The 23,233-nt window shown below is 35.4% G+C and overlaps 3 protein-coding genes across 3 annotated transcripts; 2 read left to right on the top strand and 1 right to left on the bottom strand.

The window, feature by feature from the left end:
• The first annotated feature begins 9,574 nt into the window (after positions 1-9,574).
• Positions 9,575-13,063, top strand: LOC100178296 (protein FAM221B). Its single transcript, XM_002126172.4, has 8 exons — positions 9,575-9,713; positions 9,993-10,123; positions 10,369-10,512; positions 10,786-10,896; positions 11,179-11,323; positions 11,592-11,651; positions 11,976-12,088; positions 12,261-13,063. The coding sequence occupies exons 1-8, from the start codon at positions 9,640-9,642 to the stop codon at positions 12,455-12,457; spliced, it is 975 nt and encodes a 324-aa protein (XP_002126208.1). The 5' UTR covers positions 9,575-9,639; the 3' UTR covers positions 12,458-13,063.
• Positions 13,064-14,227: 1,164 nt separating this feature from the next.
• Positions 14,228-15,125, bottom strand: LOC100180662 (charged multivesicular body protein 6-B-like). The gene has a single exon (XM_002126090.4). The coding sequence runs from the start codon at positions 15,051-15,053 to the stop codon at positions 14,439-14,441; it is 615 nt and encodes a 204-aa protein (XP_002126126.1). The 5' UTR covers positions 15,054-15,125; the 3' UTR covers positions 14,228-14,438.
• Positions 15,126-15,373: 248 nt separating this feature from the next.
• Positions 15,374-22,899, top strand: LOC100183852 (TBC1 domain family member 22B-like). The gene is made up of 12 exons (XM_009861558.3): positions 15,374-15,625; positions 15,918-16,089; positions 16,544-16,862; positions 17,519-17,650; positions 17,981-18,051; positions 18,484-18,612; positions 19,070-19,135; positions 19,414-19,528; positions 19,899-20,087; positions 20,495-20,591; positions 20,924-21,050; positions 21,685-22,899. Exons 1-12 carry the CDS (start codon positions 15,537-15,539, stop codon positions 21,817-21,819), a joined length of 1,641 nt encoding a protein of 546 aa, XP_009859860.2. The 5' UTR covers positions 15,374-15,536; the 3' UTR covers positions 21,820-22,899.
• The last annotated feature ends 334 nt before the right edge of the window (positions 22,900-23,233 follow it).

Raw genomic sequence — 23,233 nt, 5'->3', positions numbered from 1 at the left:
ACTCGATCAGAAAATATTTGATTTAGCCGCAAACGGTATCCATTCTACCCCCCAGTAATATACTACGAAACTAGACTCTAGACATCTGCTATACTGTGTACGTGCAGTTTTGGGATTAATACAGTTCCTGGCAATAGATTGAACACCAGTATATACAAATAAGGAACCATTAACCTTGCCTTACTTGAACAGACTTTATACCATCTGCTGTTCACAGCCAACGTTATGTAAATAAACCTCTAGTTAATCTATACCTAACCTGCCAGCCACGTATTAAAAACGCGACAAAACAACTTACACAAGAGTTCTGTATGAGTAGCTTACAGTACGAAGCGATGGCTGTACTATTACCCTTCTTCTCCTGGATTCTGTTATCAGTTCTTCTTTACTGTAGTAACCTATTGACGACAACAGTACTTACAACGCTGTCGGCGAAAAACGCAGTCACGGCTCAATTACCCTGAATAGAAGAATAGACTGAAACAATACAAATGTAATTTAAGTTTCAATTTTGACTTGTATCAGTTTTATTATAAACTATGGCTGTTTCTAGCCTATAGCAATACCAGTATAAAGCACTGTGGGGTAAGATAGATACATTTAGCGCATAATATCTCATATTTCTTAATCGAGCTTTTAGCAAATAACAACGCACTTTTAGGATCGGGACCTACAGTTTTCTAAAACTGTAACAATTCTTTCTTTACTTTTAAAAAGGACGTTGGAAGATAATAACATGGGCATCTTTCCCCAGCTTACTATATGTTACTACACGTATGTGTGTTAACACAGTTATATCGCTGTAAGTTGAACAGCGAGTCGCTATTTTCTCTAAACTTTGACAGATAAATCAACACGTGCTTATTATTTACCGTTACTTATAAAATTTACCATATATGGCAATCTGTGTTACGTCATAACTAGCTGGGTTCGCTGAATCATTGCGTAGTTATGGAGAAAATCGCTTTTAAAAGGAAGAAACTTGAACGTTTTATGCGCCAACTTCTGATTTAAGACTGTTAAAAATTTGTCGCCGAATGATGTAAGACCCCCACAAATTATATCCTAAGTGAATCACCCATTTAATGTGTTCTGTCCCATGACCAAAAGGGTGACTGTCGGGTTAAAATCGTGTGAAAAGTGGATTACTATAGATTGACAAAGTTATTGAATACTCTGTGAGCAGGAATAGTGTTGTGAGTGTTTTGTTGTGACTGAATATTGGTATAAAATCGGTTGAAGCTTTTGTTGACATACTTGAAACTGTTATGTATTGAGAAATGGATTGGACCAAGACGTCATAACACCTTTACAACCGCTAGTGTTTCACCACTGAAGGTCAAAGAATATTGTTTACTTTGAGAGATAGAGTTACGAATTATTCTATGGCTGTTATCCAATTTCACGGTATACCAGCAACAGTCTGAAAACAATGTGCTTACATATGCAGCACCCACTAACGGGCAAACACACTTAACAGCAATTTCTCCAACACAGTGGTATTTAATGGTTTGTCCAAATTATATCAGCGGTATACTAAAAATAATAACCTACGAAGTTATATATGTGATAACGTGTAAGCCTGGAAAAGATGTACAAATAAAACACCTGTGTTATAACAACTGTCGTCGCCCCGCCACAAAAGGATACCGAGGTTACGTTCATCCATTCACACCCTTTAATCCATTCAAATTCAGTTATGGTTATGCAATAATGCTCCAATAAAGCACCACCACTGAAAATTTATCAATCAATTTCAGTTCAGACTTCAAACCAGCTCCAAAAGTTCTTGTCGTAATGTCAACTGTACCTCGCCCCTCTTCACAGGTTTAAAATGCCAATTGAAAGCAGGGAGTTCAAACAGAACCGACGACCACATAAAGAGATGGTCGTATGATGCTGACTGGGTAGGCCACAGCCCGCAGCTGCGTACTTGTACTTATGTCATTACACAGAAAGCAAAATCCGCCCGTGTATTTTACTACAACCAAGCTTTGCAATTATCCTACCTAAATTATCACCGTGCCTAAACGTAATATAGCCACGACGGCCGACGGCGGACAGTGAAAATAACAGCGTTTCACACAAGACATCATATTTTGCACTGTTTTATCGTTTTCCTTTGAAATTAACAACCACGAATGTGAACTACATATGACATGCGTGCGACCGTGGAAATTTTCCGTCTCTCAAAAATGCCTATCATTCTATAACAGCTGCTGCGTGTACTGCAATCATTATAGAATAGCCCAATCCTACCTTACAGGTTGCAGAATAAAAGACTTAGAACATGAAGATCGCTGGCAATTATACGCCCAAGGGATATTGTGGCCATGGTTTGGCAAATACCTTGTTCATATAATCTAGTATTTCGTAAACATTGCACTATCAAGGTTGCTACTCGGTCGAACCGTTATTTAGGTAGGCCTCGGCAACATATAAGACTGCTGGATACCAATTACCATTAACACATGATATCCTATATTTTCTAGTCGTGTTTTAACAATTAACAACGCTCTTTTAAAGTTGTGAGGTACGGTTATATAACTTTGTAAACGTACTTTGTTTTATACCAAATGAGCCGAAAAAAGAAGAATAATAAAATTGAGCATTAACCGAACCTATATACTATACATGAAGGTGGTAAACAAGCCTTATAGGTGCAATAAATGCCTGGCGTCTGCTGTGTTGACTGATACTAATTAACAAAGAGGTGAAAACCGTGACCACGAATTTCAAATTCTTCAGGAAAGCTCAATTTCTAGCAAACTAGACAAAGACGGATTCCTCTATCAAGTAAATATGTTAAGCAGCGAAGTGCGGCTGTTTATTTAAGCAACCAGAAAGGCAAGATTGAGCCGAGTGTTTCGAGGCATGGACGTGAAATATTATACCATAGGGCGGCGATGGTCGAGGATTTTTTGCTTGTGTTAGGTGTAAACACACGTCCACACAACGGAAGGATAGCCTCTTAATTCTTATACTCGTATCCTTGCTGTATTGACACGAGCAACAAACATGGCATAGCTTGCCAGCGTAGCTAAGCCACGTAAACTTTACAATATAGAGAGACATACGCCCACGAATGAGACAGAAAATCCGAAAATCAGACGAGTTTAAATTTTCTTTTCACGTTTTTAAACGGATCACAACGTGTAAGTATGTAACGCGAAATACGCTAAATTGACAAGATTCTTGTGTGTATATAGTACTGCGGGGCAAGATGGGTATACTGTTCGCACATAATATCCCATATTTTCCAATCGGGTTTTTTTTACAATTAAAATCGCTTTTTTAGAGTCGCGGGAATACGGATATATACTTCTGTAATTTTTCTTTGTTTATCACCAAATAGACCAATAAAAAAAGAATATGAAAACATAGAACATCTTACTGCAACCTGAAACAAGTACCGGCGAGTAATTTAAAAAACGTGCCATTTCAAAATTTAGTATACACGTGTTGAACAGACCAAAACGTGCAAGAATATGACGTGAAACCGCTGAATTCGGATGTTGTTTCTACCGATACAGCCGAGTCATTGAAATATTTCGCACGTGGGTGTTGCATTGACTTGTCACGCATTCGAGCCGCAGTGGGAACGTGTGGTTGCAGACAACCAAACCACTAGACACTGTGACCCTGGGGTCGAGACCCGGGCTAAGGGGTTCCATGTACACCCCTATACAGAAGCCTGATGATCAAGCCACCCACGTGACCCGAACACTTCCGGAATCACTTGGGCGGAACGGCGACAATGGGCAAGCGGTATCGGTGTCTGTCGACACGACAAAAATACGAATTGGTGCGGCTTTTAAAAAAATCTTCCTCCTTTTGACGAGCACATTCCATGCGAATAGACAAAGAACACACGCAAAGTGGAAATAGATTCCACCGCTAGGTAATGGTTTATAGTTTCTTTACAGATCACGGAATACCTATAGCTGATTATATTTAACCATGCTCTTAACATAATTATTATACTTTTAATATATATTTTTGGAAATAAAAGTCGAATATTAAAGCAACGAAGAAAACGGAATCAACAGCATAACCACAGCCGTTAAATTACGCTATTAATAAAATACATGAAATGAAAAAGAGCGTGCTGAGATAAAATCGTGGCTCTTGCTACGTTAAAAATGGATACAGTTCAAACGCTGCATATATACCACGTAACGCCGGGCATTCCAACGTCCCACGCCCCCCACGCTTCATTAAACGGTTATAAAATGGCGATCGTGTGAAATCAGCAGAAGGACTTTAACTTAGATCGACGAGACGTGCGTAACGTCGTCGTCTCCGTCGAATTCACATTGAAAAGGGACGCAAATGTAAAAATAGAAGCAAAAAAGTTGAACAATAACATTGCAATACATCAAAAGGGAGCCATGTATGTACCTTCTATTTTGGTTCTATCAATGTTATGTAGCACCCCATCGTTCATTAGCAGGAAAACAATACGATAAGGATGGAAATCGTCTGGTTATCTGTTTCCTGTTAATCTTGTGTTTAATTTGGTCATGACGGGAAATAGACGAGACAGAGCTAGTAGTTAGATATCAGAGAACCCGGGTATATGAATAACGTTTGGCTATACGGTTCATGGCACATTTACTTATAATATATAAGAAGTATTCAAAGCTGTGATTAGTTTAACTGATGTATAAGATGGTTAGGATTCTTGCACGCCCCCAAGTTAAAATAGCTGGTTCAATATAACGAGACAATCTACTATTCCATTTGGAAATTATATGTGCGGTAACGAAGAATATATTTAGTGGAAAACAACGAATATAGGGTCGGATTAACAGTAAAATGAAAGTGCCAATTTACCTTTCGTACAACTAATTTATTATAACATATTAGTATACTTGTGTCTTTATGGCGACTATACATTAAAGCAGAGAATATACAAATAGTACTTTGGGGTAAAATGAATTCCATTACCATAACATCCTATGCTTCTTTATCGTGTTTGCAACAATTAACAACCCTTTGATATATACAGATCAAAACACATCCCATCTTACCCCGACCTATACTATATATGGAAATACCTAAAATACGGGAAACTTGAGAGGCGATATATAACTTGCTGTGTGTAATTATACAAACAATTCAAAGGTTGAATGATTATGTAATGATTGAAACTTAGGAAACCAGGAATGGCAGCACACAAGGAGGTATACCGCACTCAAATGAGGTTGCTGACATTTTATATAATCTCTCTCATCGCTGTCGGTATAGAAGCTTAATACACATCGTAATCCACGAGTGTGGAGGGTGGGGTATGGTAATAGGGTAAAACGCGATTAATGAAATGAAAGGCACCTTGCCGAGATCACAGGTCACGGACGGCTTGGTGAAACGTATTAACTTCCAGGAGATAACAGTAGCGGCTTAGTCGATATTTGATCCGTTTCTTACACTTTCCCTTACAACATCAAAACTGTGAAATGCGTCACACAAAACCGCACTACGTCAATAAAAGCAATGTTAAGTAGGCTCGGCCGATCCTGACATTTTCTACAGTTTATGTAACAAAAGAAGCGATCAATATTTGAAGGAATTAGTTAAATGGCCTTACCCTGTATGTCGAGTGTGACAAAAGAGTTATTTCTGAATGAGTGTTTCTCTATACGAATGTAGGACATTACTGAGGGTAAATTGATGGACGGTAAACGAACAATAGAATATTTTTGACTTTTGAATATACAAACTATTGATATGCATAAAATGCATGACTAAAAGCCTAATTCTGGCCTAATAAAAACATACCTCATACGTATTCTCTACTAATAAATTGTGTGCCATTTTAAAATCATTTACAGTAATAGGTACAGTATACAGTGTTGTTAGAACACATTTTATACAAGAACCAATTTACTATTTACAACGTTTTAACTTCTGACATCACTGAAGCTGGGTTTGGTTTTTAAACCGAAACTTTTAAAATGAAGACAATCGTATTTTGTATGGGCTTTTGCGTTTGTATTGAGATTAAATCAGCACCGTTATTGTCATTTTAGTTTGAAAGCATCTGCCGTAAACAATCAAATTCACAATCGCCTCTTAGAAAGCATGAAATGCGAAATTCTGTTTGAGCCCTCGACACGGGAAAATAACACACATTTCATGCACCATTTAACTTCGCCAAGTCGTGGCCACAATTTAGCTTTTTGTCGATAGTTGCCTAAAATGCGCCCGACGTTTTTCGGGTCGGAAAACGGTTTCCGCATCTGGATATTTCCTATATTAGCATTTTCCATAAACCTAACTGACTCGTTCGGAAAATTTAAAAACGAGTGCAAGAAAAATGCCTTAAAGGTGGAAAATGGCTGATTTATTACTACCGCTTGAAATTTCTCAGTTTTGTAACGAAATCCTTCGGTGACAGGTTGGGCAAAACAACACACAAAGGTGTTTGGACAGAACCAATTTGTCATGTCAATTACTCGAGGACTTTAACTGTTATAACGGAAAGCAAAGGTTCAGCGTCCCGACCCAAGGAGCAACACAGCTTTACGTTTGATTTGGTTTGAAGTAAAACAATTACAGAATCCTTGGAACTCGGGAGCATAACCTGTTTATTTGGCGAGCCGCTTTAATTGTTCAAACGCTTTTACCAATTTTCGTGAGTCACCGACGACTGTCATAATCCAGTTATTTTGCGTCGTTACACCAAACACGGGCAGGGACAAAGCCGAGTTGTTTGCAATCAAAGCAAGAGGTTCGAGGGGAAAGTGACCTATAGCAATGGGTCGTTACAATTATTGGCAAAGTCCATGGAAAGTGGTTGTTATTGACGGGGTGATGGTATCTGCTGAATTTACAACTCAAAACGATTCTCTCACGTCAGGAAATGGGACTTATGTTTTGCGTCAAACAATGAATGAAAATTGTTCAAAAGAATAGCGCTTACGTCACAGAATATCACACTTTAGGTCTAATCGCTCATAAATTCATGAAGTGAACTTTGACCGACTACCAGAAGCGTCGAACAGCGTAAAAATAAAACGTGATATACGGCATGCGAAAAATGGAGCGTGCAGTAATTAAGCCGAAAAGCATGGATTAATGACGAAACGACACTCACGCCGATACAAAGGCATGAATTTGGCGCATTAATATTGCAGAAACATTCTTAAAAAAATAAATTCGTAGAAGAATCTGCAACTATAGTTTCGAATGAAATATAACCATGTAAGAATCATATTTATAAAATGCAACAACGTAATATACCCTGGCCCAATAAGCACGCGCTGACATGACCCGCAAGGCACCTTGTCACGAAAATGAAATGGTAAAAGTTGAAAGTATATACACACATTTGTAATTCTATCTGACAACGAAGAGGCGTATATACACGCAGCTGTTGGTGCTTTAAAGTAGCGACAGTCAAAACAGATAAATATCCTCTCGTACGTCATTCAAAGTTTGGAAAATTAAATTTTCGATATAAAAATCTATTTTCGTCTTCTTTGACTCGCTAGCGTGCTGTGGACTCATCTTGAGACGTCTCGCTTTCGTTGAGGGGTCAAACTGCGTACGTCAAGTCAAAAGTGCATTGAATTCTGCGGCGTCTAAATATAAATCGCGCAATAATATTTCGCCTTGTCGTGCAGTGCGTTGGCAATAATGCAGCAAACCGTAAGCTCTCGAAATAGAATTGGTAATTTACTCTGTGGGATTTCTACGCACACCAAACATAGTAGTGGTGCATATGGTGATAGCGACATCTATCGGATATTGGCAAGTGCACAAGAATGAAGAAGGAAACTAAATTTATTTTCCAAGTTCGAGTCGGGTCAAATATTTTATAATACACGCAATGGTGTGGAAGTATAATGAAATGTAAATACGACGACCATTGTCTTTTAGTCCTTTGTGTTGGTATATATATATATATATATGTTATAGTAGTTGATGCGGTACGTTACCATGAACATAAAATAAATAGCTGTGAACATGAAGCACGAAGGATAGTGGGGTGGGGAAAGACGGGACCGCATGATATCCAAGTATCTTGTTTTAAACAATTAACAATGGGCTTTATTGGAGTCGCGAAGAAACAAATTTTATAGTTTGTGTTCTTGGTTTACTATCATACGGGTCGGAAGAATAGAATAAAAAAGTGTCCCATCTTCTCCCACCCTACTTTATTTAATATTTCCTCGTCGTGTGGACGCTTTTTTGGATTCGAAAATACATTACGTTGAAACTCATTTCGTTTTAAAAAAAAGATACCTAAATGAATATAGAGTAGGGTGGGGGAAGATGGGACACCTTTTATCTTCATTTTCTCGTTCCATTAAGTAATAAACAAAGAATAATCAAAGAAATATAAAACCGTATCCTCACGACTCCCATAGACCAATGTCAATTGTTTAAAATACAATCAGGATGTTTGGATATTATGTGTTAAAGGTGTCCCATCTTCCCCCACTCTACTATACATAAAAGGCATGTTATACGAGTTCCGCGTCTCCTAGTAGTTTTTATTGATATGTTCTTTATTGTGTGCCTATAAAGAGACAAATACATATTATGTCGCGTGTGCGTGATGGCGAACGATAATGGATTGAAACCGTTCCTGTTCTGTTGTGAATTTGATATCATTGAATAAGTAATTTAAAACGGTGGGCGTTAGTTTTCTGTTGACGGACAAACTTGTTCAAATTGTAGGCAGGGCAAAGAAGAATGGAGCGTGAAAAGTTTTCGGGTAATTATAGTGAATGTTTACACTTACGAAGAATGGATAATTGATCAAACTTTTTGGCTGAACAAGTGCGACACGGTATGTTCTTTATTTCAAAGTTTTAAATGATTATGTTACAAGAGTGAGGGGAAATAATTATGTCGCAATAACGATGACGTGGCATCAAATTAACATACAAAAAAGGAAGTGTTTGCGTCTCTGACGAAATGTCCTTTGAAAGTTTTTAAAGCGTCATTAAAATAACGGACCCAAATACAGAGAAATATGTATTAAATTAGAGTCACACACAATATTTATAGCCACCACCGCGCATAGGTAGAAGCGTTGTACTACAATCGCACGCTTTTTATTATTTCTAATAGCAACATAACATTTTTATATCGTAAAGTGGGTGAAGACGGGACGTCTTTATCACATACTATCCAAAAATTCTAATCGTATTTTAAAAATCAACAGCAGTCTATGTGAGTCGCGAGATTACGGTTTTATAATTATTTGATTGTTCTTTGTTTGCTACCAAATGTGACGACAAAATAGAAAGAAATGGTGTCCCATCTTCCCCCACCCGACTATATTTACTATTTTTAAACAAATACGTTTCAAATTATTAAACTTATCACTATATTCCCCATTTTAACATAACAGTAATCACAATTAATTAAGAAATAAAGATCAAAGTCTATAGAAATCACTTTCTTTATGGAATTTGATTGAGATCCGAGTCGTAGTGGTATTTCTATGGCTCTGTGTAAAATAGGTTGCTCGCCATTAGGGAAATACCCTCTGGCAAAATAAACAAGACGTGAGTAAATAACAACTTGGTTATGATTTTGTTATTTGCTATTATTTTGTTTATTCTTCTGTTTTTTTAGAATTAACGTAACTTTAATTCTGTAAAATAAATATTTGTTGTTAAAATGGCTGAAAAAGAAGATAAAAACTTTCCCAAAAGCTCAAACACTGATGATGGAATTAAGAAAACTTTGCCAGGGTTTGTGATATATTTTTACGTTTGCTTTAATAAATAACTATGTGTATGTTCGTTCACATGCCACTCACTTACACTCAACCAATATCTTTTATAATCCCCAACCCCCAGTCTCTATCTACTATATATACACGCTTATATACCATAATACCTCCAATTCTTAACCCTTATAACTACTAGCCTTTAACATAGTCTTTTAAAATAAAAGTGATTGTACCCCATAAATAGTACCGAGTACTCTATATATAAATACATATGTTCATTATGTTATATGACTTTCAGTGAAGATGCACCATCCACATCTGGTATAAAACTTGGTGAAGGATTGGAAGGTGCCAACAATAAGACTGTGGCTAAACAACAGAAAGGAAGGGCTGGGTTTTCAGGGGGCAAGGTAAAGGTTGCTGGCAGAGGTGGGTTGTGTTTTAAAAGGGGAATGTAAAAGATTATGCAGTTGCGTTCTTCTTTATATTGTATGATCTGTATAATGCATGCAACAGACAACTTCCCAGCTTTAACTTAAGCATACGATATCTTAACCTTTTATAAGGTTTGCACATCCGGCATGCCTATGCTAAGTTACCTACTTACCTGCGTATGAAGTTAAAAATGTGTCGATTAAATAGCCAATATTCAGTTTAATGTTGTTTTTTCGTAGGTGGAACAATACGTCCCATAGTACCTGCTGAGAAGGCAGAATTAGTTTCGGTAGCAAACGCAATGCATGGCAAGAAGTTTGGGAAACGTCTCAAGAAATTGTTCCAACCAGAGACCAATGCTGCAATTAAGGCTGTGGAGTCAGGTATGTTTAATTTTTTTATAATTGTTTTACAGTAAAAAAATTCTACGTTTTTACAACTATATTATTAGTAAGATGCAGCTATATAGTAAAAAGTAAAACGCCACAAAAAGTTTTCTGTGTTGTATTTTCCTGTTTTCTTGAGTTTTGTTTAAAAAAAGTAGTTTGAAGGTACTAGTTAAGAATTCTATGTGAAGTTACAGATTAGGCTAGTGTTAGAGGTTAGCTTAAAAAACATACCATTCTTCACAAGCACTATTAGTGAATTAATTGCAGGTATTTACATCGGATGGAGATGTCCTGAGTTTACCTGGGATTGCATTAGAGTTGGTGAAGAATCTTTGTGTTTCTGTGGCCACAAGTTGCATGAACACAGGCATTATAATGGTAGGTACTGCGTGCTGGCATGTTGTATATGACATGTAGTAAATGGTATGGCAGCAACAGTCGTTATAATACGGATGTTCTATTTTACACACCCCGTGCCTGCTTACAAGCTGTTCATCCAAAAGTAAGCACTGCATTGGAGCAACGTCATTATGATTGGCTGGATATGCTAATGTAATTGATAAATCATGAAGCACTTATATTAATATCCGAAAGACTTTAAGTAAGTTCTGTTCAGTGTATTTCAGTGCTACAGTATAAAAAGGTAATATTTGGTTGTAGGCCCCAAGTCACAAGCCCCATGTTCCATCAACGAATGCCAGTGTCGAGCGTTCGCATTCATTCCATCGAGACCTGAAGACGTGGGGGAGTTTTGGCTTCAAAGGAGAAGGAATTTTGATCCAAGTACTTGGAAGGCAAAATGCAGGTAACTTTATCATTTATGTTGGTGATTTACATAGTTATAGTATAGAGTTATTTTACTGACTTTGTTGTACTGCTAATTCACTTTTATTTGTTGTTATATTTAATTTAATCTTTTCTATAGTGTGTTATGTTATTTCTTAAACCCGCTTCTTTGGTTAAAGTTCTGATAAGGAAGCAATAAATTTATTGAAGTCTACCTTGACAGCCATGTGATGTTTTTGAATTTCTAACTGTACCTATCATCATATGTTGCCCATTGTTTATTACAGATGTAAACACCCACACACAGAACATTCTGTTATTGGTTTGCGATCATGCAAAACTTGCAGGTAAACTACCTTAAACATATGTTACATTCATCATTATAGACTAAGTTAAGTCAAATTCTTTATCAAACTTTTTGTGACCCAACAAAACCCAAGTTGCTCCGTTGGGTTTAGGGAAAACGCTTCTTTCTTTCTTTTAATTAAATGTAATTAAGTTTTTAACTGTAACCATTTTTCAATAAATGTCATTTTGTCGCTATATCCTGTCCTTTCTGTTTTTTTAATTTTAATAACGTAACAAACAAGACCAAAAAAGTTATTACTATTCTATTTGATGTATAAGCTTAAATCAATGTCATTAACCACTTTACATACATTATAACACAGATGTGCACAGTTTGAGTCAAACTTTCTATGTTCTGCATGTGACCAACATTGGGAAAAACACGAAACATTCATTGATACTGAAGCTACAAGAGTTGAGAAAGGTCTTCCTTATGGTAAACTAAACCTCTGTTAATGTCATAGGATGAATGCAGTAACTTGGTGGTTTAATGGTGACTTTATACTCTTGTAGCAGCGTATTAAATGCTTTAATAGATAAACCATTGTCCTATCAACGATAGATTTTATAATTTGTTGCACAATTAAGTAAATAGTTTAAATTTACAGGGGAAGAATATCTTCCTTTTGCTGAAATACCTCAACTACGAAACATGGCACTTACTGGTAAAAGTGATGACAGCGGGCAATTCAAGTCAATCACAAATGGAGGTCTACAAATTCAGCCTTCCAAGCCAGCAGATAACAATACACCTGTGCCATTTGGTTACCACAAGTCTAATGCAGATCCATTTGGAATGAAGTAATGTAAACTTACATTAAAAAGCAGAGGTTACCAATTATATTTACAGTAACACTATAGCATGATCAAATGCAACTGAATATTTATAAAGCCTCAAAAAGAAGTATATAATATACATAGACCCACACAAGTACGGCTACACCTTTGGTAAAACATCATACTACTGCCCACCTAAACCTTCCTGGGGATATTTGTATACCATTTCAATTGTAGCAAGCAAATGCTTAATCTCATTATACTACTAATAGGCCTACTACATAATTGTTTTCCATAATTATATCTAACAGAGTATTGTATACTGCTGGTGCTGCTTATTAAATATAATGTAAATTGTAAAAACCTTTCAGTTCTACAAATTATTATTTTTACAGTCATTGTAATTTTTTTAATTTACCTTATTTTTACTTTGCCTTGTGTGCTAATTGGATTTTGTCTTCAGTAAATATAGTCATTGCTGTTACAAGCTTAAACTCAATATGGATGTTGCAAACGGTAAAATGCACTGTTGTACTGTGGTCTTTAGTATTATTAAATCAAAGCACTTTTGTTGTTCCTTACTATTTGCATGAGTTTCAGCACTTGTACTAATAAATATACTTAAGTAACCTAATTGAGTAACTATCATTGTGGTTTATTTTAAAACTGGTAAAAAATGAATTCATTAACAAACGATGGTGTATGGTAAGTCACTAACATGGCAACAATGTATGAAGTAGTAATAAAAAAAGTTTTATCAATAATTGGATACCTTTAGGTTGAAACTAAAATCAACCGGCACCCTCTCTATAAAGCAGAAATAGCAAGCAAGTTTGACTTAATTGTAGTTGACTCGACGTAGTTAGCAGTGACAATCATACAAAAAATAAGTTTAAACTCTTAAAACAAAAGCATCACATTCTATACAGTGGCACAGCCATTCATAGACATGCCGAGTCTAATCCTTCTCATTCAGGATAAAGACAAAACCCTTTGACATTGGTCAGCAATTTATGCATGTTTAAAAGCCTGTGCCAATGTTTCTTTGTATGTACGAAAAATGAACAAAAATTACACCTCAGTGGCTGATAGTTCAACCTTATCATGTTGTTCAGTTATTTTGTCGAGTCTGAATATTTCATGAATTATTTCTCGTGGATCGGTGGCCCTGTGCTTTTCGTATATTTCATTAGTTTGTTTTTGAATAAATATTTTCAGGGCCGTTTCTTGCCTTTCTTTTACAGCGTTGGCGGTTCGCATACACTGCGTGATCACCTGTAATGACCTAGTGAAACGTTGCTCTAAATTTTCCAGGGAATGAGCAACTTCTTGTACGTTTAGTCCTTGTGGTTCATACTTGGTTGTCGCAGTGTCTTCCATTTTATTTTGTTCCAATGACATGGACTTTATTTCTGACTCTTGTTGCTCAAACTTTTGAAGTAACTCATCCCATCTTTTACTCTCATTCCTCAGTTTTTGAATCTGTGAAAACGTGAACTCCATCTCTGCACTCATGGGAACTTCATCTTCGTTTTTCTCTGGCAAAGTGAGCTTCACCGATTTATTTTGCTCCGGAAGGACTTTATTATCATTTTCCTCTTCAATATCTTCTTGTGGCTGTGTTTTATCCGAGACATACTTCTGTACTTCTGCAAGTGATAATCTTCTTGAAGACCTTCTTCTCTTTGCTGGAATTGGTCGCTTTGTTGAAGAATTGGACCTCCTGCTCCTTGTCGAGCGCCTGGTTGGAGATGCCTCCATTACAGTTTAATGTATTTTTTAAAACTTATTCCAAAACCTTTGAAAACAATAAAGGCATGATTAAACTTTGTTATACAACAGTATAGCACATTAAAAACATGATATTCAATATATTACTTTAACTCTGCCAACAACCAGGGTACTGATAGTTGCTTAAATATGTTTATACAAAAGTACTTCAATGACACTGTATCACATAGAGTAAACACAAAAACAGAATTAAGATATGTATATTATTACAACTCCAATTAAGAAGCTTCAAGCAATGTCCTCTCTTGTTTCTTTTCCTTCCTAGCTTCAGTTTTCTGTTCCAGCTCATCAGTTGGGGCATCCGGAAGATTCTGAATCTTCTCTTTATCTCCTACCAAGTCATCCAACTCAGCGAGGATCGATTCCTCATCTTCTTGTGTAACAGATCCAGCAAGAAGCTCGTCAAGTTCTCGTTGGTATTCAATCCCTTCTTGTGTCTCTTCCATGATCTTCTCCACATCCTCATACGACATGAGTTTATGCATTGCTTTTAAAGACTCATTTCCAACTTTGAGACCCTCAAAGACATTTGATTCCAGTTGGGCAAACTCGATGTCGTTTGCCATCACTTCTAAGTTATCAATTTGCTGTTCTGTTTGTGTCATCAGTGTTTCTTGTCGTTTCTTCTTTCTTAGCAACAATTTTGCTTTATTTTTGTTGCCATCTTTAAGACATTGCTTTGCCAGTCGTTTTAGTACTTCTTGATCATTTTCTATTTTTCTTTGATACGTTCTTAACGTATCTCGTTGCTTCTTTAACTCGAGAATTGCCCTGTCCTGCGGAGTTACTCGACTCGGCTTTGGTTTAGGTTTAGATGAAAATAAATTTCCCATCGCATTGGCTCGCGTATTACTAAACGATATAAAATTTTCAAGCAGTACTGCGTAATGACTGTCAAAAACTGTTGGAAAAAATAGTAAAATATAGAATACCAAAATACATAGATTAGTAAAATACAAACGAATATAAGCTTATACAAATACAACCGAAGAATCAAAATATTGGTATTTATATTATTTCTATTCCGTCCCGCCTTTTATATTTATACTATTTCTGTGCTCCGTGACGTCACTAATATTTACGTCAGAGATTTTACGCGAATTTATGACATTTATGCAGCGAATACGATTTTCACAAATAAGGAATTATATGGCAAAATTCGATACTTTTTGGGTAGCAGTACAAATAAACACGCACTTTTTGCAATTCAACGTGATTATAAAGTAATATTTCCATTACTTTGTTTTAGAAAAGCCAACAATACGACGCTATTAGTAGCGACGTAGCGTTATAGCAGCTGATTTAATAACTCGACAATGAGCACTGGATTGCGGTCCAAGGCGAAAGAAGATGAAACCAAAGTAAAGTCATTTTGGAAAAGATCGTCGCCTAATATGCCGGGAAGGTGAATTTAAATTTATTATTATATGCATATGTTTGTGTATTATATATACGTTCGCACATCTAGGTGACATGTGGTGATGTGGGTACCATTTGAGGTTACTTTCTGTCCATCTTTCCAATATATAATATATCATAGGTTAACAGCAATTTCTCTAGTCTAATACTTTTTTTATGCGCTGTCCAAATTGTCTGCTAAAAACTGCTAAAAAAGTGGATACAAGTTGTATACGAAACAGAACACCTGTAGTATAACCCTGCACAACTTGTTTATATACAATCGTTTATACTTACAGTTCGCGAAAATCAACTTCAATTTCAAATGACTTCTCCCCCCAACATGGACCCCGACATAAATTAACATTCAAAGAGTTTGAAAACCACACAGAAGATGCATGGGACGCTACTGATGATGATCTCCTGAGGACCGCTCTTGCAAAGATTGAACTTGGATCAAGTCCGGATCAGGTTTAGTTTTGTTCTGTTTATTTTGTAAAACTACTAATATAGTCAGCATTTAAAACAAACCTGTTTCAAAATGAAAGTGCAACTGAGTGTTTTACTGTGCAAAGCTAAGTTATTAATGTGATATGACGCAAGCCCAGTCTGCACAGTATGGCAGTTCCTGACGAGATCTCGCGCGTGCAAGACGGTTATTTTTGCGAGCGCGCGATCATCGGCATGCAATTATTATGGCGTGCAGAATCAAAAGTTTGTAAAAATATCGCTCATGCACCTGCCATACTCTGCAGACTGGACGCAAGTAACCTCACTTTGTGCTTTAATTTGACAAATGGTCAAAATAGTGTAAATGTGCTGTTTTTTAAAAATAAGTGTCAGTTCTGCATTTTAATATATATATATATATAATTTTATATATATATATATATATAAATTAATGAATGGAAATATCATCTCACAGGTACATGCGACTGCAGAAGCCGTCATAGCCAACCATTCAAAGTTAAATACAAACCCAATGAACAATACAAATAGCACGTCACAACAAATGTCTGCAAACAAGAAACAACAGAATTCCACCTCCAAAAGAGTTCCTGGGGGAGCTAGCAGAACTGTAATGCAAAACTCTCCCAAATCTAAAAGAAATATATTGCAAGCAAACGGAAGTCAAGATTCTCATGACAGAAATGGAAATCTTGATGTTAATTTAGAAACAAATGGAAATTCTCATGTGCTGGACGAGACAAGCCAGAATAAAAAAGGGGTTTTACATGCTCCAAGTAAGTGTATACAGCAGTTCGTTTGTACTTTTGTTTCTTACTCATTTCCTATTTAAGTGTAATCAATCATTTTGTGTATGCCTATAAATTAATGCATAATATAGGCAACATAGCTTATACATCTAAGACAAAGCGCTATTAAAACACAATAAGAATAAATGGCATTGTTTTTCCTGCTCACTTGCAATATGCTATACATAACAACATCTGCACATAAACTGATTCTAAAACCATATATACTACATACATGTATATATACAACATATATGCACAACCATGTTTGAACACAGAATGCATAAAATTATTTAGCAAGCTATTGTAGCTTTGACATCCCAAAATTTCCCACAGCAAATAAATGCCATCTTGAATTTAAAGGTCCGAGTGCTATTATTCGCATAATGGTAACTTTTGAAACATGAATGACATAATATGTTTTAGCGCTCCAGTTTACATGTAAAACAGCTCTTACCCCTGATGTTAAGTGTCTATACAAACAGGCAGAGCCGGAGTACCCTATATTTTGCAATCGCCACAGTAATCAATGAGTTTTGTGTAACCTTTTTTTAGCAATGGCAACACAAAATGTTGTTAAAAAAAATTTGTGTGCCAATGGCAATGAGTAAAGAGTACAGATCATAATATTTAATTTATTCCAGGTATTGCAGGTGGAGGTTCAGCTCCAAAATCCCAAACAATCCGCATGCCAATGCAATCCACTAACCTTGCAAAAGAAAACTCAAAAATAGAAAAGTTTCGAAGACTGATAGACTCTGACTCAACAGACCTAGGTAAGTTTAACCAATTGGTTTATTTATTTGTGGTTGGTTAACTGCTCTATAGTTTCAGGTGGAAAACTTTAGTAAACTGATTTTGTTTTTTTTGATGTTGTTTTTACAAATTCTGAGGATTTTTTATTTAATACAAAAGAATATTAAAAAATATATTTTATTCCAAGTTAAAATTAAAGGTTATATAAAAATATATAAAAATGTTTGTGGGTCCAAATCCCTAGCGTTAGGCAAGCTTGTATATTGAAGCACATGTGGTTTCTAAGTATTGATTCCAATCAATGAGAAAAGGGCATATTCATAATACAGCAATGATGGGTTAATTTACAGATGAGCTGAAGAAGTTAAGTTGGTCAGGAATTCCTGCGGCAATGAGGTCTCTTACATGGAAACTATTATCTGTATGTATTTTATTAATTTATACTTAATATCATCTTCACTAGTTTTACTTTAATGACTGTCCTGTCGTTTTGCTGTTAATTTCCTTCTTTTGTTGTTAAAATAACTGAAACTGACCCACTGTATTTGATGAGAATAATATTATTGTAAAGAATTTAATATTATTGTCTGTTTTAACATTATTATGTTGTTTGGTACACAAAGTAAATAAAATGCAAAGTGCTTGATTTTATGATTTATACCTCAAAAAATACCTAATTTTTATAAATTTCTTAATGCTGTAACTATGCAAAAGTATTTTCTGTCTGTTATGACTTTTGTTTTACAGAGTTAGGTTCTGTTACCCATTGCATATATATTGCATAGGCCTTTATATACCATGTATATATGTAATATGTCATAGCAGCGGAATATTAATTTCCTCACGAACGCAGGGTTACCTTCCTGTGAACAAAGATCGTAGGAAGACAGCGTTAGCGAGAAAACAAAATGATTATTTTAAGTTTGTGAAACAATTTTACGACGCACGTGATCAACCTATGTATCAAACTACTTTCCACCAGGTTTGTTATGTTACTTCTATGTCTGTCATAGTTCCAATTAAACACTGAACGGTTTCAAGCTGGTGCATGTGTTTACTTCCGTTTTTGTAAATATATGTGTATTAATGTAAACCTAGAATAATAGACAGGCATCCTTTTATTCGGTAACTAGATTTGACTTAGCAGGGACTGTGTACATTTCTTGAGAACAAGAACTGTTTATTATTTAATTTGTTTACATAGTTCTTGTTTCCATAACTGGTTTTCATGGGCAACTTTTAAAAGTGTAGGGCAGGTACAAATAGTTAGACGTGCATTCCTGTTAAACAAATTCAACGTATTCGTTAAATCGTTGTAATGTTTACTGATCAGTGCAGCCGGAAACACATTAGGCCTCCATACCCTACCACCCCATGCACTGCTTTATGCTACATATCATGTGTTGCTCTGTATTTAATGGAATATTATTTATCTTAAGATTCACATTGACATCCCACGAACCAATCCTCTTATACCTTTATTTCAACAAGAGGCTGTTCAAAATGTAAGTTCTATTTCTCTACTATAGTATGCATTCCATTCTACATGCATGAGATCCTACTCCATGACACATTAAAGAGGTAATGGGCCAACTCTGGCATAAATTTCAGGTCCCATGGGATGCCACACTGTAGAACCTCACCCACACAGAAGAGTAGCTGTCTGTGTTGTCTGAAACGTTGATATTCAGACAACTATTTTCTGTATAAAACATTGATTGTTCTTTGGACTTAACCCAGTATTATGTTTATAAACATTTATATTCTATTTATATGTTTACAGATATTTGAAAGATTATTGTTTGTGTGGGCTGTTCGTCACCCTGCCAGTGGTTATGTGCAAGGAATAAATGATCTTGTCACTCCTTTCTTTGTTGTGTTTCTATCTGCAGAGATTGGTAAGGGGATTTTCTAATGTAGCGCTTCATTTATAAAAACTATACATTATTATTTTTATTTTTTTATTCTACTTGGATGAGATCCCACAGCATGACATGCCTTGGCACCTGAGTTTGAGGCCACAGTTGGCTCAATACCTTGACACTCAGGTTGCTGCAATATATTAGTAAGTTGTAACCCAGGGTTGGATTAACATCCATTAAGTGTCTTGCCCAAGAGCAAGTACTTCTATCACTGGCTCCCAGCATTGTATGGCCCCTTTCAGCAGGGTCAAACCCATTTTAGGTATAAGACTGTGGTGCTTAAGCTTTAACATATGCCGTCACAACAGTCATCCTAGGCACTCCTAACATTTATTTTCAAACCCAGACGACACAGAAGATGTGGAAACCTTTGATGTCGGTTCTCTACCTGAGGAGACACAAAGATCCATGGAAGCCGACACATTCTGGTGCGTCTCCAATCTCCTGGATGGAATACAAGATAATTATACTTTCGCTCAACCAGGGGTGCAAACTAAAGTCAACAAACTTAGAGAATTAACCAAGAGGGTTGATGGTAAGTGATGCATGCTTGGATGTATAGGTAATGTGTGTGCATGGGATAATGGCCATGATACTATAAAAGATATTAAAGGAGGCACAGTTGGAACATTGACATGATACTAGCTACATCCTATATATTTTCCCTTTCTCACAACCAAAAACGCCTTGTATGGCCATTATAATATATATACATATATATGTGGAAATATCATTGAACTTGCTCAACTAAACAATACATTTTGTTGATTTTTTATTAGAACTTATTATGTGTTGTATTATGGTATGACAAGTCATTCATAATTTCTTGGAAGCCTTAAATACAATATTAACTTCATTATATCTTACTTAACAAAATGTATATTTTAAGAAGATAGAATGATTACTACTTTACTAGTAACTGTTTTCCTTGTTTCATTACAGCCGAGTTACACGCTCATTTGGAGCGAGAACAAATTGAGTATTTACAATTCTCATTCAGATGGATGAACAATCTATTAATGAGAGAAATTCCATTAAGGTAAAACACTGTTTGGGTATTTATATGTTAGTATGTGGACTATTTTTAAACTAATGATTTTCAAACTATATTATTTCAAAGTGTTATTTAACTAAATTAAACAGCCATGAAATTCACCTCGCATTACATCAGCAACATAATTGCCATGTAAGCTCAACCTACCATGACCTCCCTCCCTTTTGTGAAGATGCAATATCATATTCAGTATTTTATATTTATTATGCATTTTTTAAATACCTCTTATACGTGTCAAGCATTTAGAACTGCTGTACCTTTTTTTTTTTTTTTTTTTTCGGATCGCACTATTCTAAATGACATTGATTTATTTCCAGATGCACGATTAGATTATGGGATACTTACTTAGCTGAACCCGAAGGTTTCTCCGACTTCCATCTTTATGTTTGTGCAGCTTTCCTTAAGCAATGGAGAAACCAATTACTTGGAGAACAAGACTTCCAGGTTGGTAGAGTTTCATGTTTTGTAGACATATATACTATATGTTATAAGTTATGCCATATTGTAAAAAGAATTTGTGCCGTCAGCTTGAGATTTTACCCAATTGCTGAATGTTATTCTCTACCGAATAGCAATATCTGCGTAGTGTAGGTGCCTGACATGGGTATGAATGCCCTGGAATAAATTATGATCCCAAGAATTGTAAATGGTCATCATAGTACACACACAATTTTTAGTTGACATTAGCTTTGAAAAATTCCCCACTCATGGAACATAATAATTAAAACTGCCCTCTTAATCATGAAATCAATAAGAGATATCAGATGTCCTTTCAATGCAGATGTTGGGTTTGGTATTGATTTGTTGTTTAACCTAACTAACTCTATAGCAGAATTAGCAGCTATTATTTATGGTAATGTGTTTTATTCATCTGTTGTTTCTGGTGGCACAACCAGGAAGGGGGGATTTTTTTACATTTATTTGATAAAAAACGCTGTTGCCGTGACTAGTTTTTTATTTTATAGAAGTTTATTTATTTTCTCATGTTTTTTTTTTAAATTTAAACTCCACTTTTCTTAACCTTTTATTTTATTCTTGTGTCACTAGTTTTGTTATTAACACTGAAATTATTACACAGGGCCTGATGTTAATGATACAGAATGTACCAACCCACCACTGGGGCGATGAAGAAGTAAAAGTCTTACTTGCTGAAGCATTTCGATTAAAATATACATTTGCTGACGCTCCTAGTCATTTGCCTACTCATAGGTAGTATAAAGTCATAACAAGGGTTTAAACATTATATTACATTTGATCTTTATCCTTTATTGCAAGCTTTACTGAAACATTATAAACTGTTTTCCTCTTATTGAATGAATTTTGGTATAAATTTAATAGAGTGTCAAATATTTCACTTTGGTAACTCATCTAGTATATATATATTGAAATATTGCATTCAAAAGAATGGAATACTTCTTACACTCCCAGGTCATATTGATCTTTATCAATAAGTAATTTATAGCCATGGCTGATAGCTTAATAGTATCTTCGGTATATTCCACTAAATTTATTCAAGTGACATTTGCACTACAGTATAGCAGGTGCTTACTGTCTTTACTTAAAAGAGAGAAACACAGGAAATATCAGACCGGTGCTTCTTAACCTTGTTGTAGTGGCCAATTGTAAGGTATAAATAAATATCATGTATTAATTTGGTATAAATCTGTTAAGCTTTTGGCTACCAATTTTTAACATCACTCGGGCGCTTTGAACCCTTGTAGTAAATGATCCAAATAAGTTAAACTTAAACCAACTTTAAGTCTTGACCAAGGAGGGGTAAAGAAGCATTGTTCTAAGCCAAGCTATACTGTAGTGCTAATCTCATATTACAGTTCTTTACCTAAATTCGTGAAGAACTTTTTGCACAGAACTAGTTCCCATATAAAACCTTGTTATGACTCTTATAATTTATGATACTGTGGTAAGACGTTTAAAATTGATATTTTTTGTTTATGTAAGTGACACATGTATAATTATTGTTTCAAATATTTTCTTTGTTAATAATCTGCTTGATTGTTCCTATTTTTAAAACAGATCCTTTTATTTAATAACTCCCTTTTCACATGAAGTGCAATACTGGAGTGTTACAAAACTGTTAGGATGTTTAGTTCATTATATAGTCCCATGTGGATATTAGTATTAACTATTAACTTGGTTTCTCACATTAGTTTGGGTGCTGCCTAAATTAGAGTGTTAGAAAGATGTTATTCTTATTTGCCAACATGTAATAACATTGTGGATATAAAACTATTGATTCATATGCGCAAATAAAACATAAAACTACTCAAAAAAATTTGCATTTAGTTTATAAATATTCAAATCACTAAAACTCTATTTTGGTAAATATCATTGTAAACTGTGTGGGGATTTCGAATGTGTTTTAAATTTTGTATTTCAACAAAAATACAAGTGTGCAGTTTCACGCTAATAAAATGGTTGCATTTTTACGTATTGCCTGTTTAAAATATAAAACACCGCTTAAATATGCTATTCACAAAGTTCTAAATTTGAGATCAAAGATGGCGGGATTGTTAGATCTACTGTAGCTAAACATCAACGCGACACTTTGGTTTTATGGCGGGCATTTTGAAAACAAAGATGTCAGAAATCTATTCAGTTATTAAAAA

The sequence above is a fragment of the Ciona intestinalis genome, chromosome 10, assembly GCF_000224145.3.
Source record: "Ciona intestinalis chromosome 10, KH, whole genome shotgun sequence".
Taxonomy (NCBI): Eukaryota; Metazoa; Chordata; class Ascidiacea; order Phlebobranchia; family Cionidae; genus Ciona; species Ciona intestinalis.
Note: the sequence above shows the minus strand (reverse complement) of the source record. Positions and strands in the feature narration are given on the sequence as shown.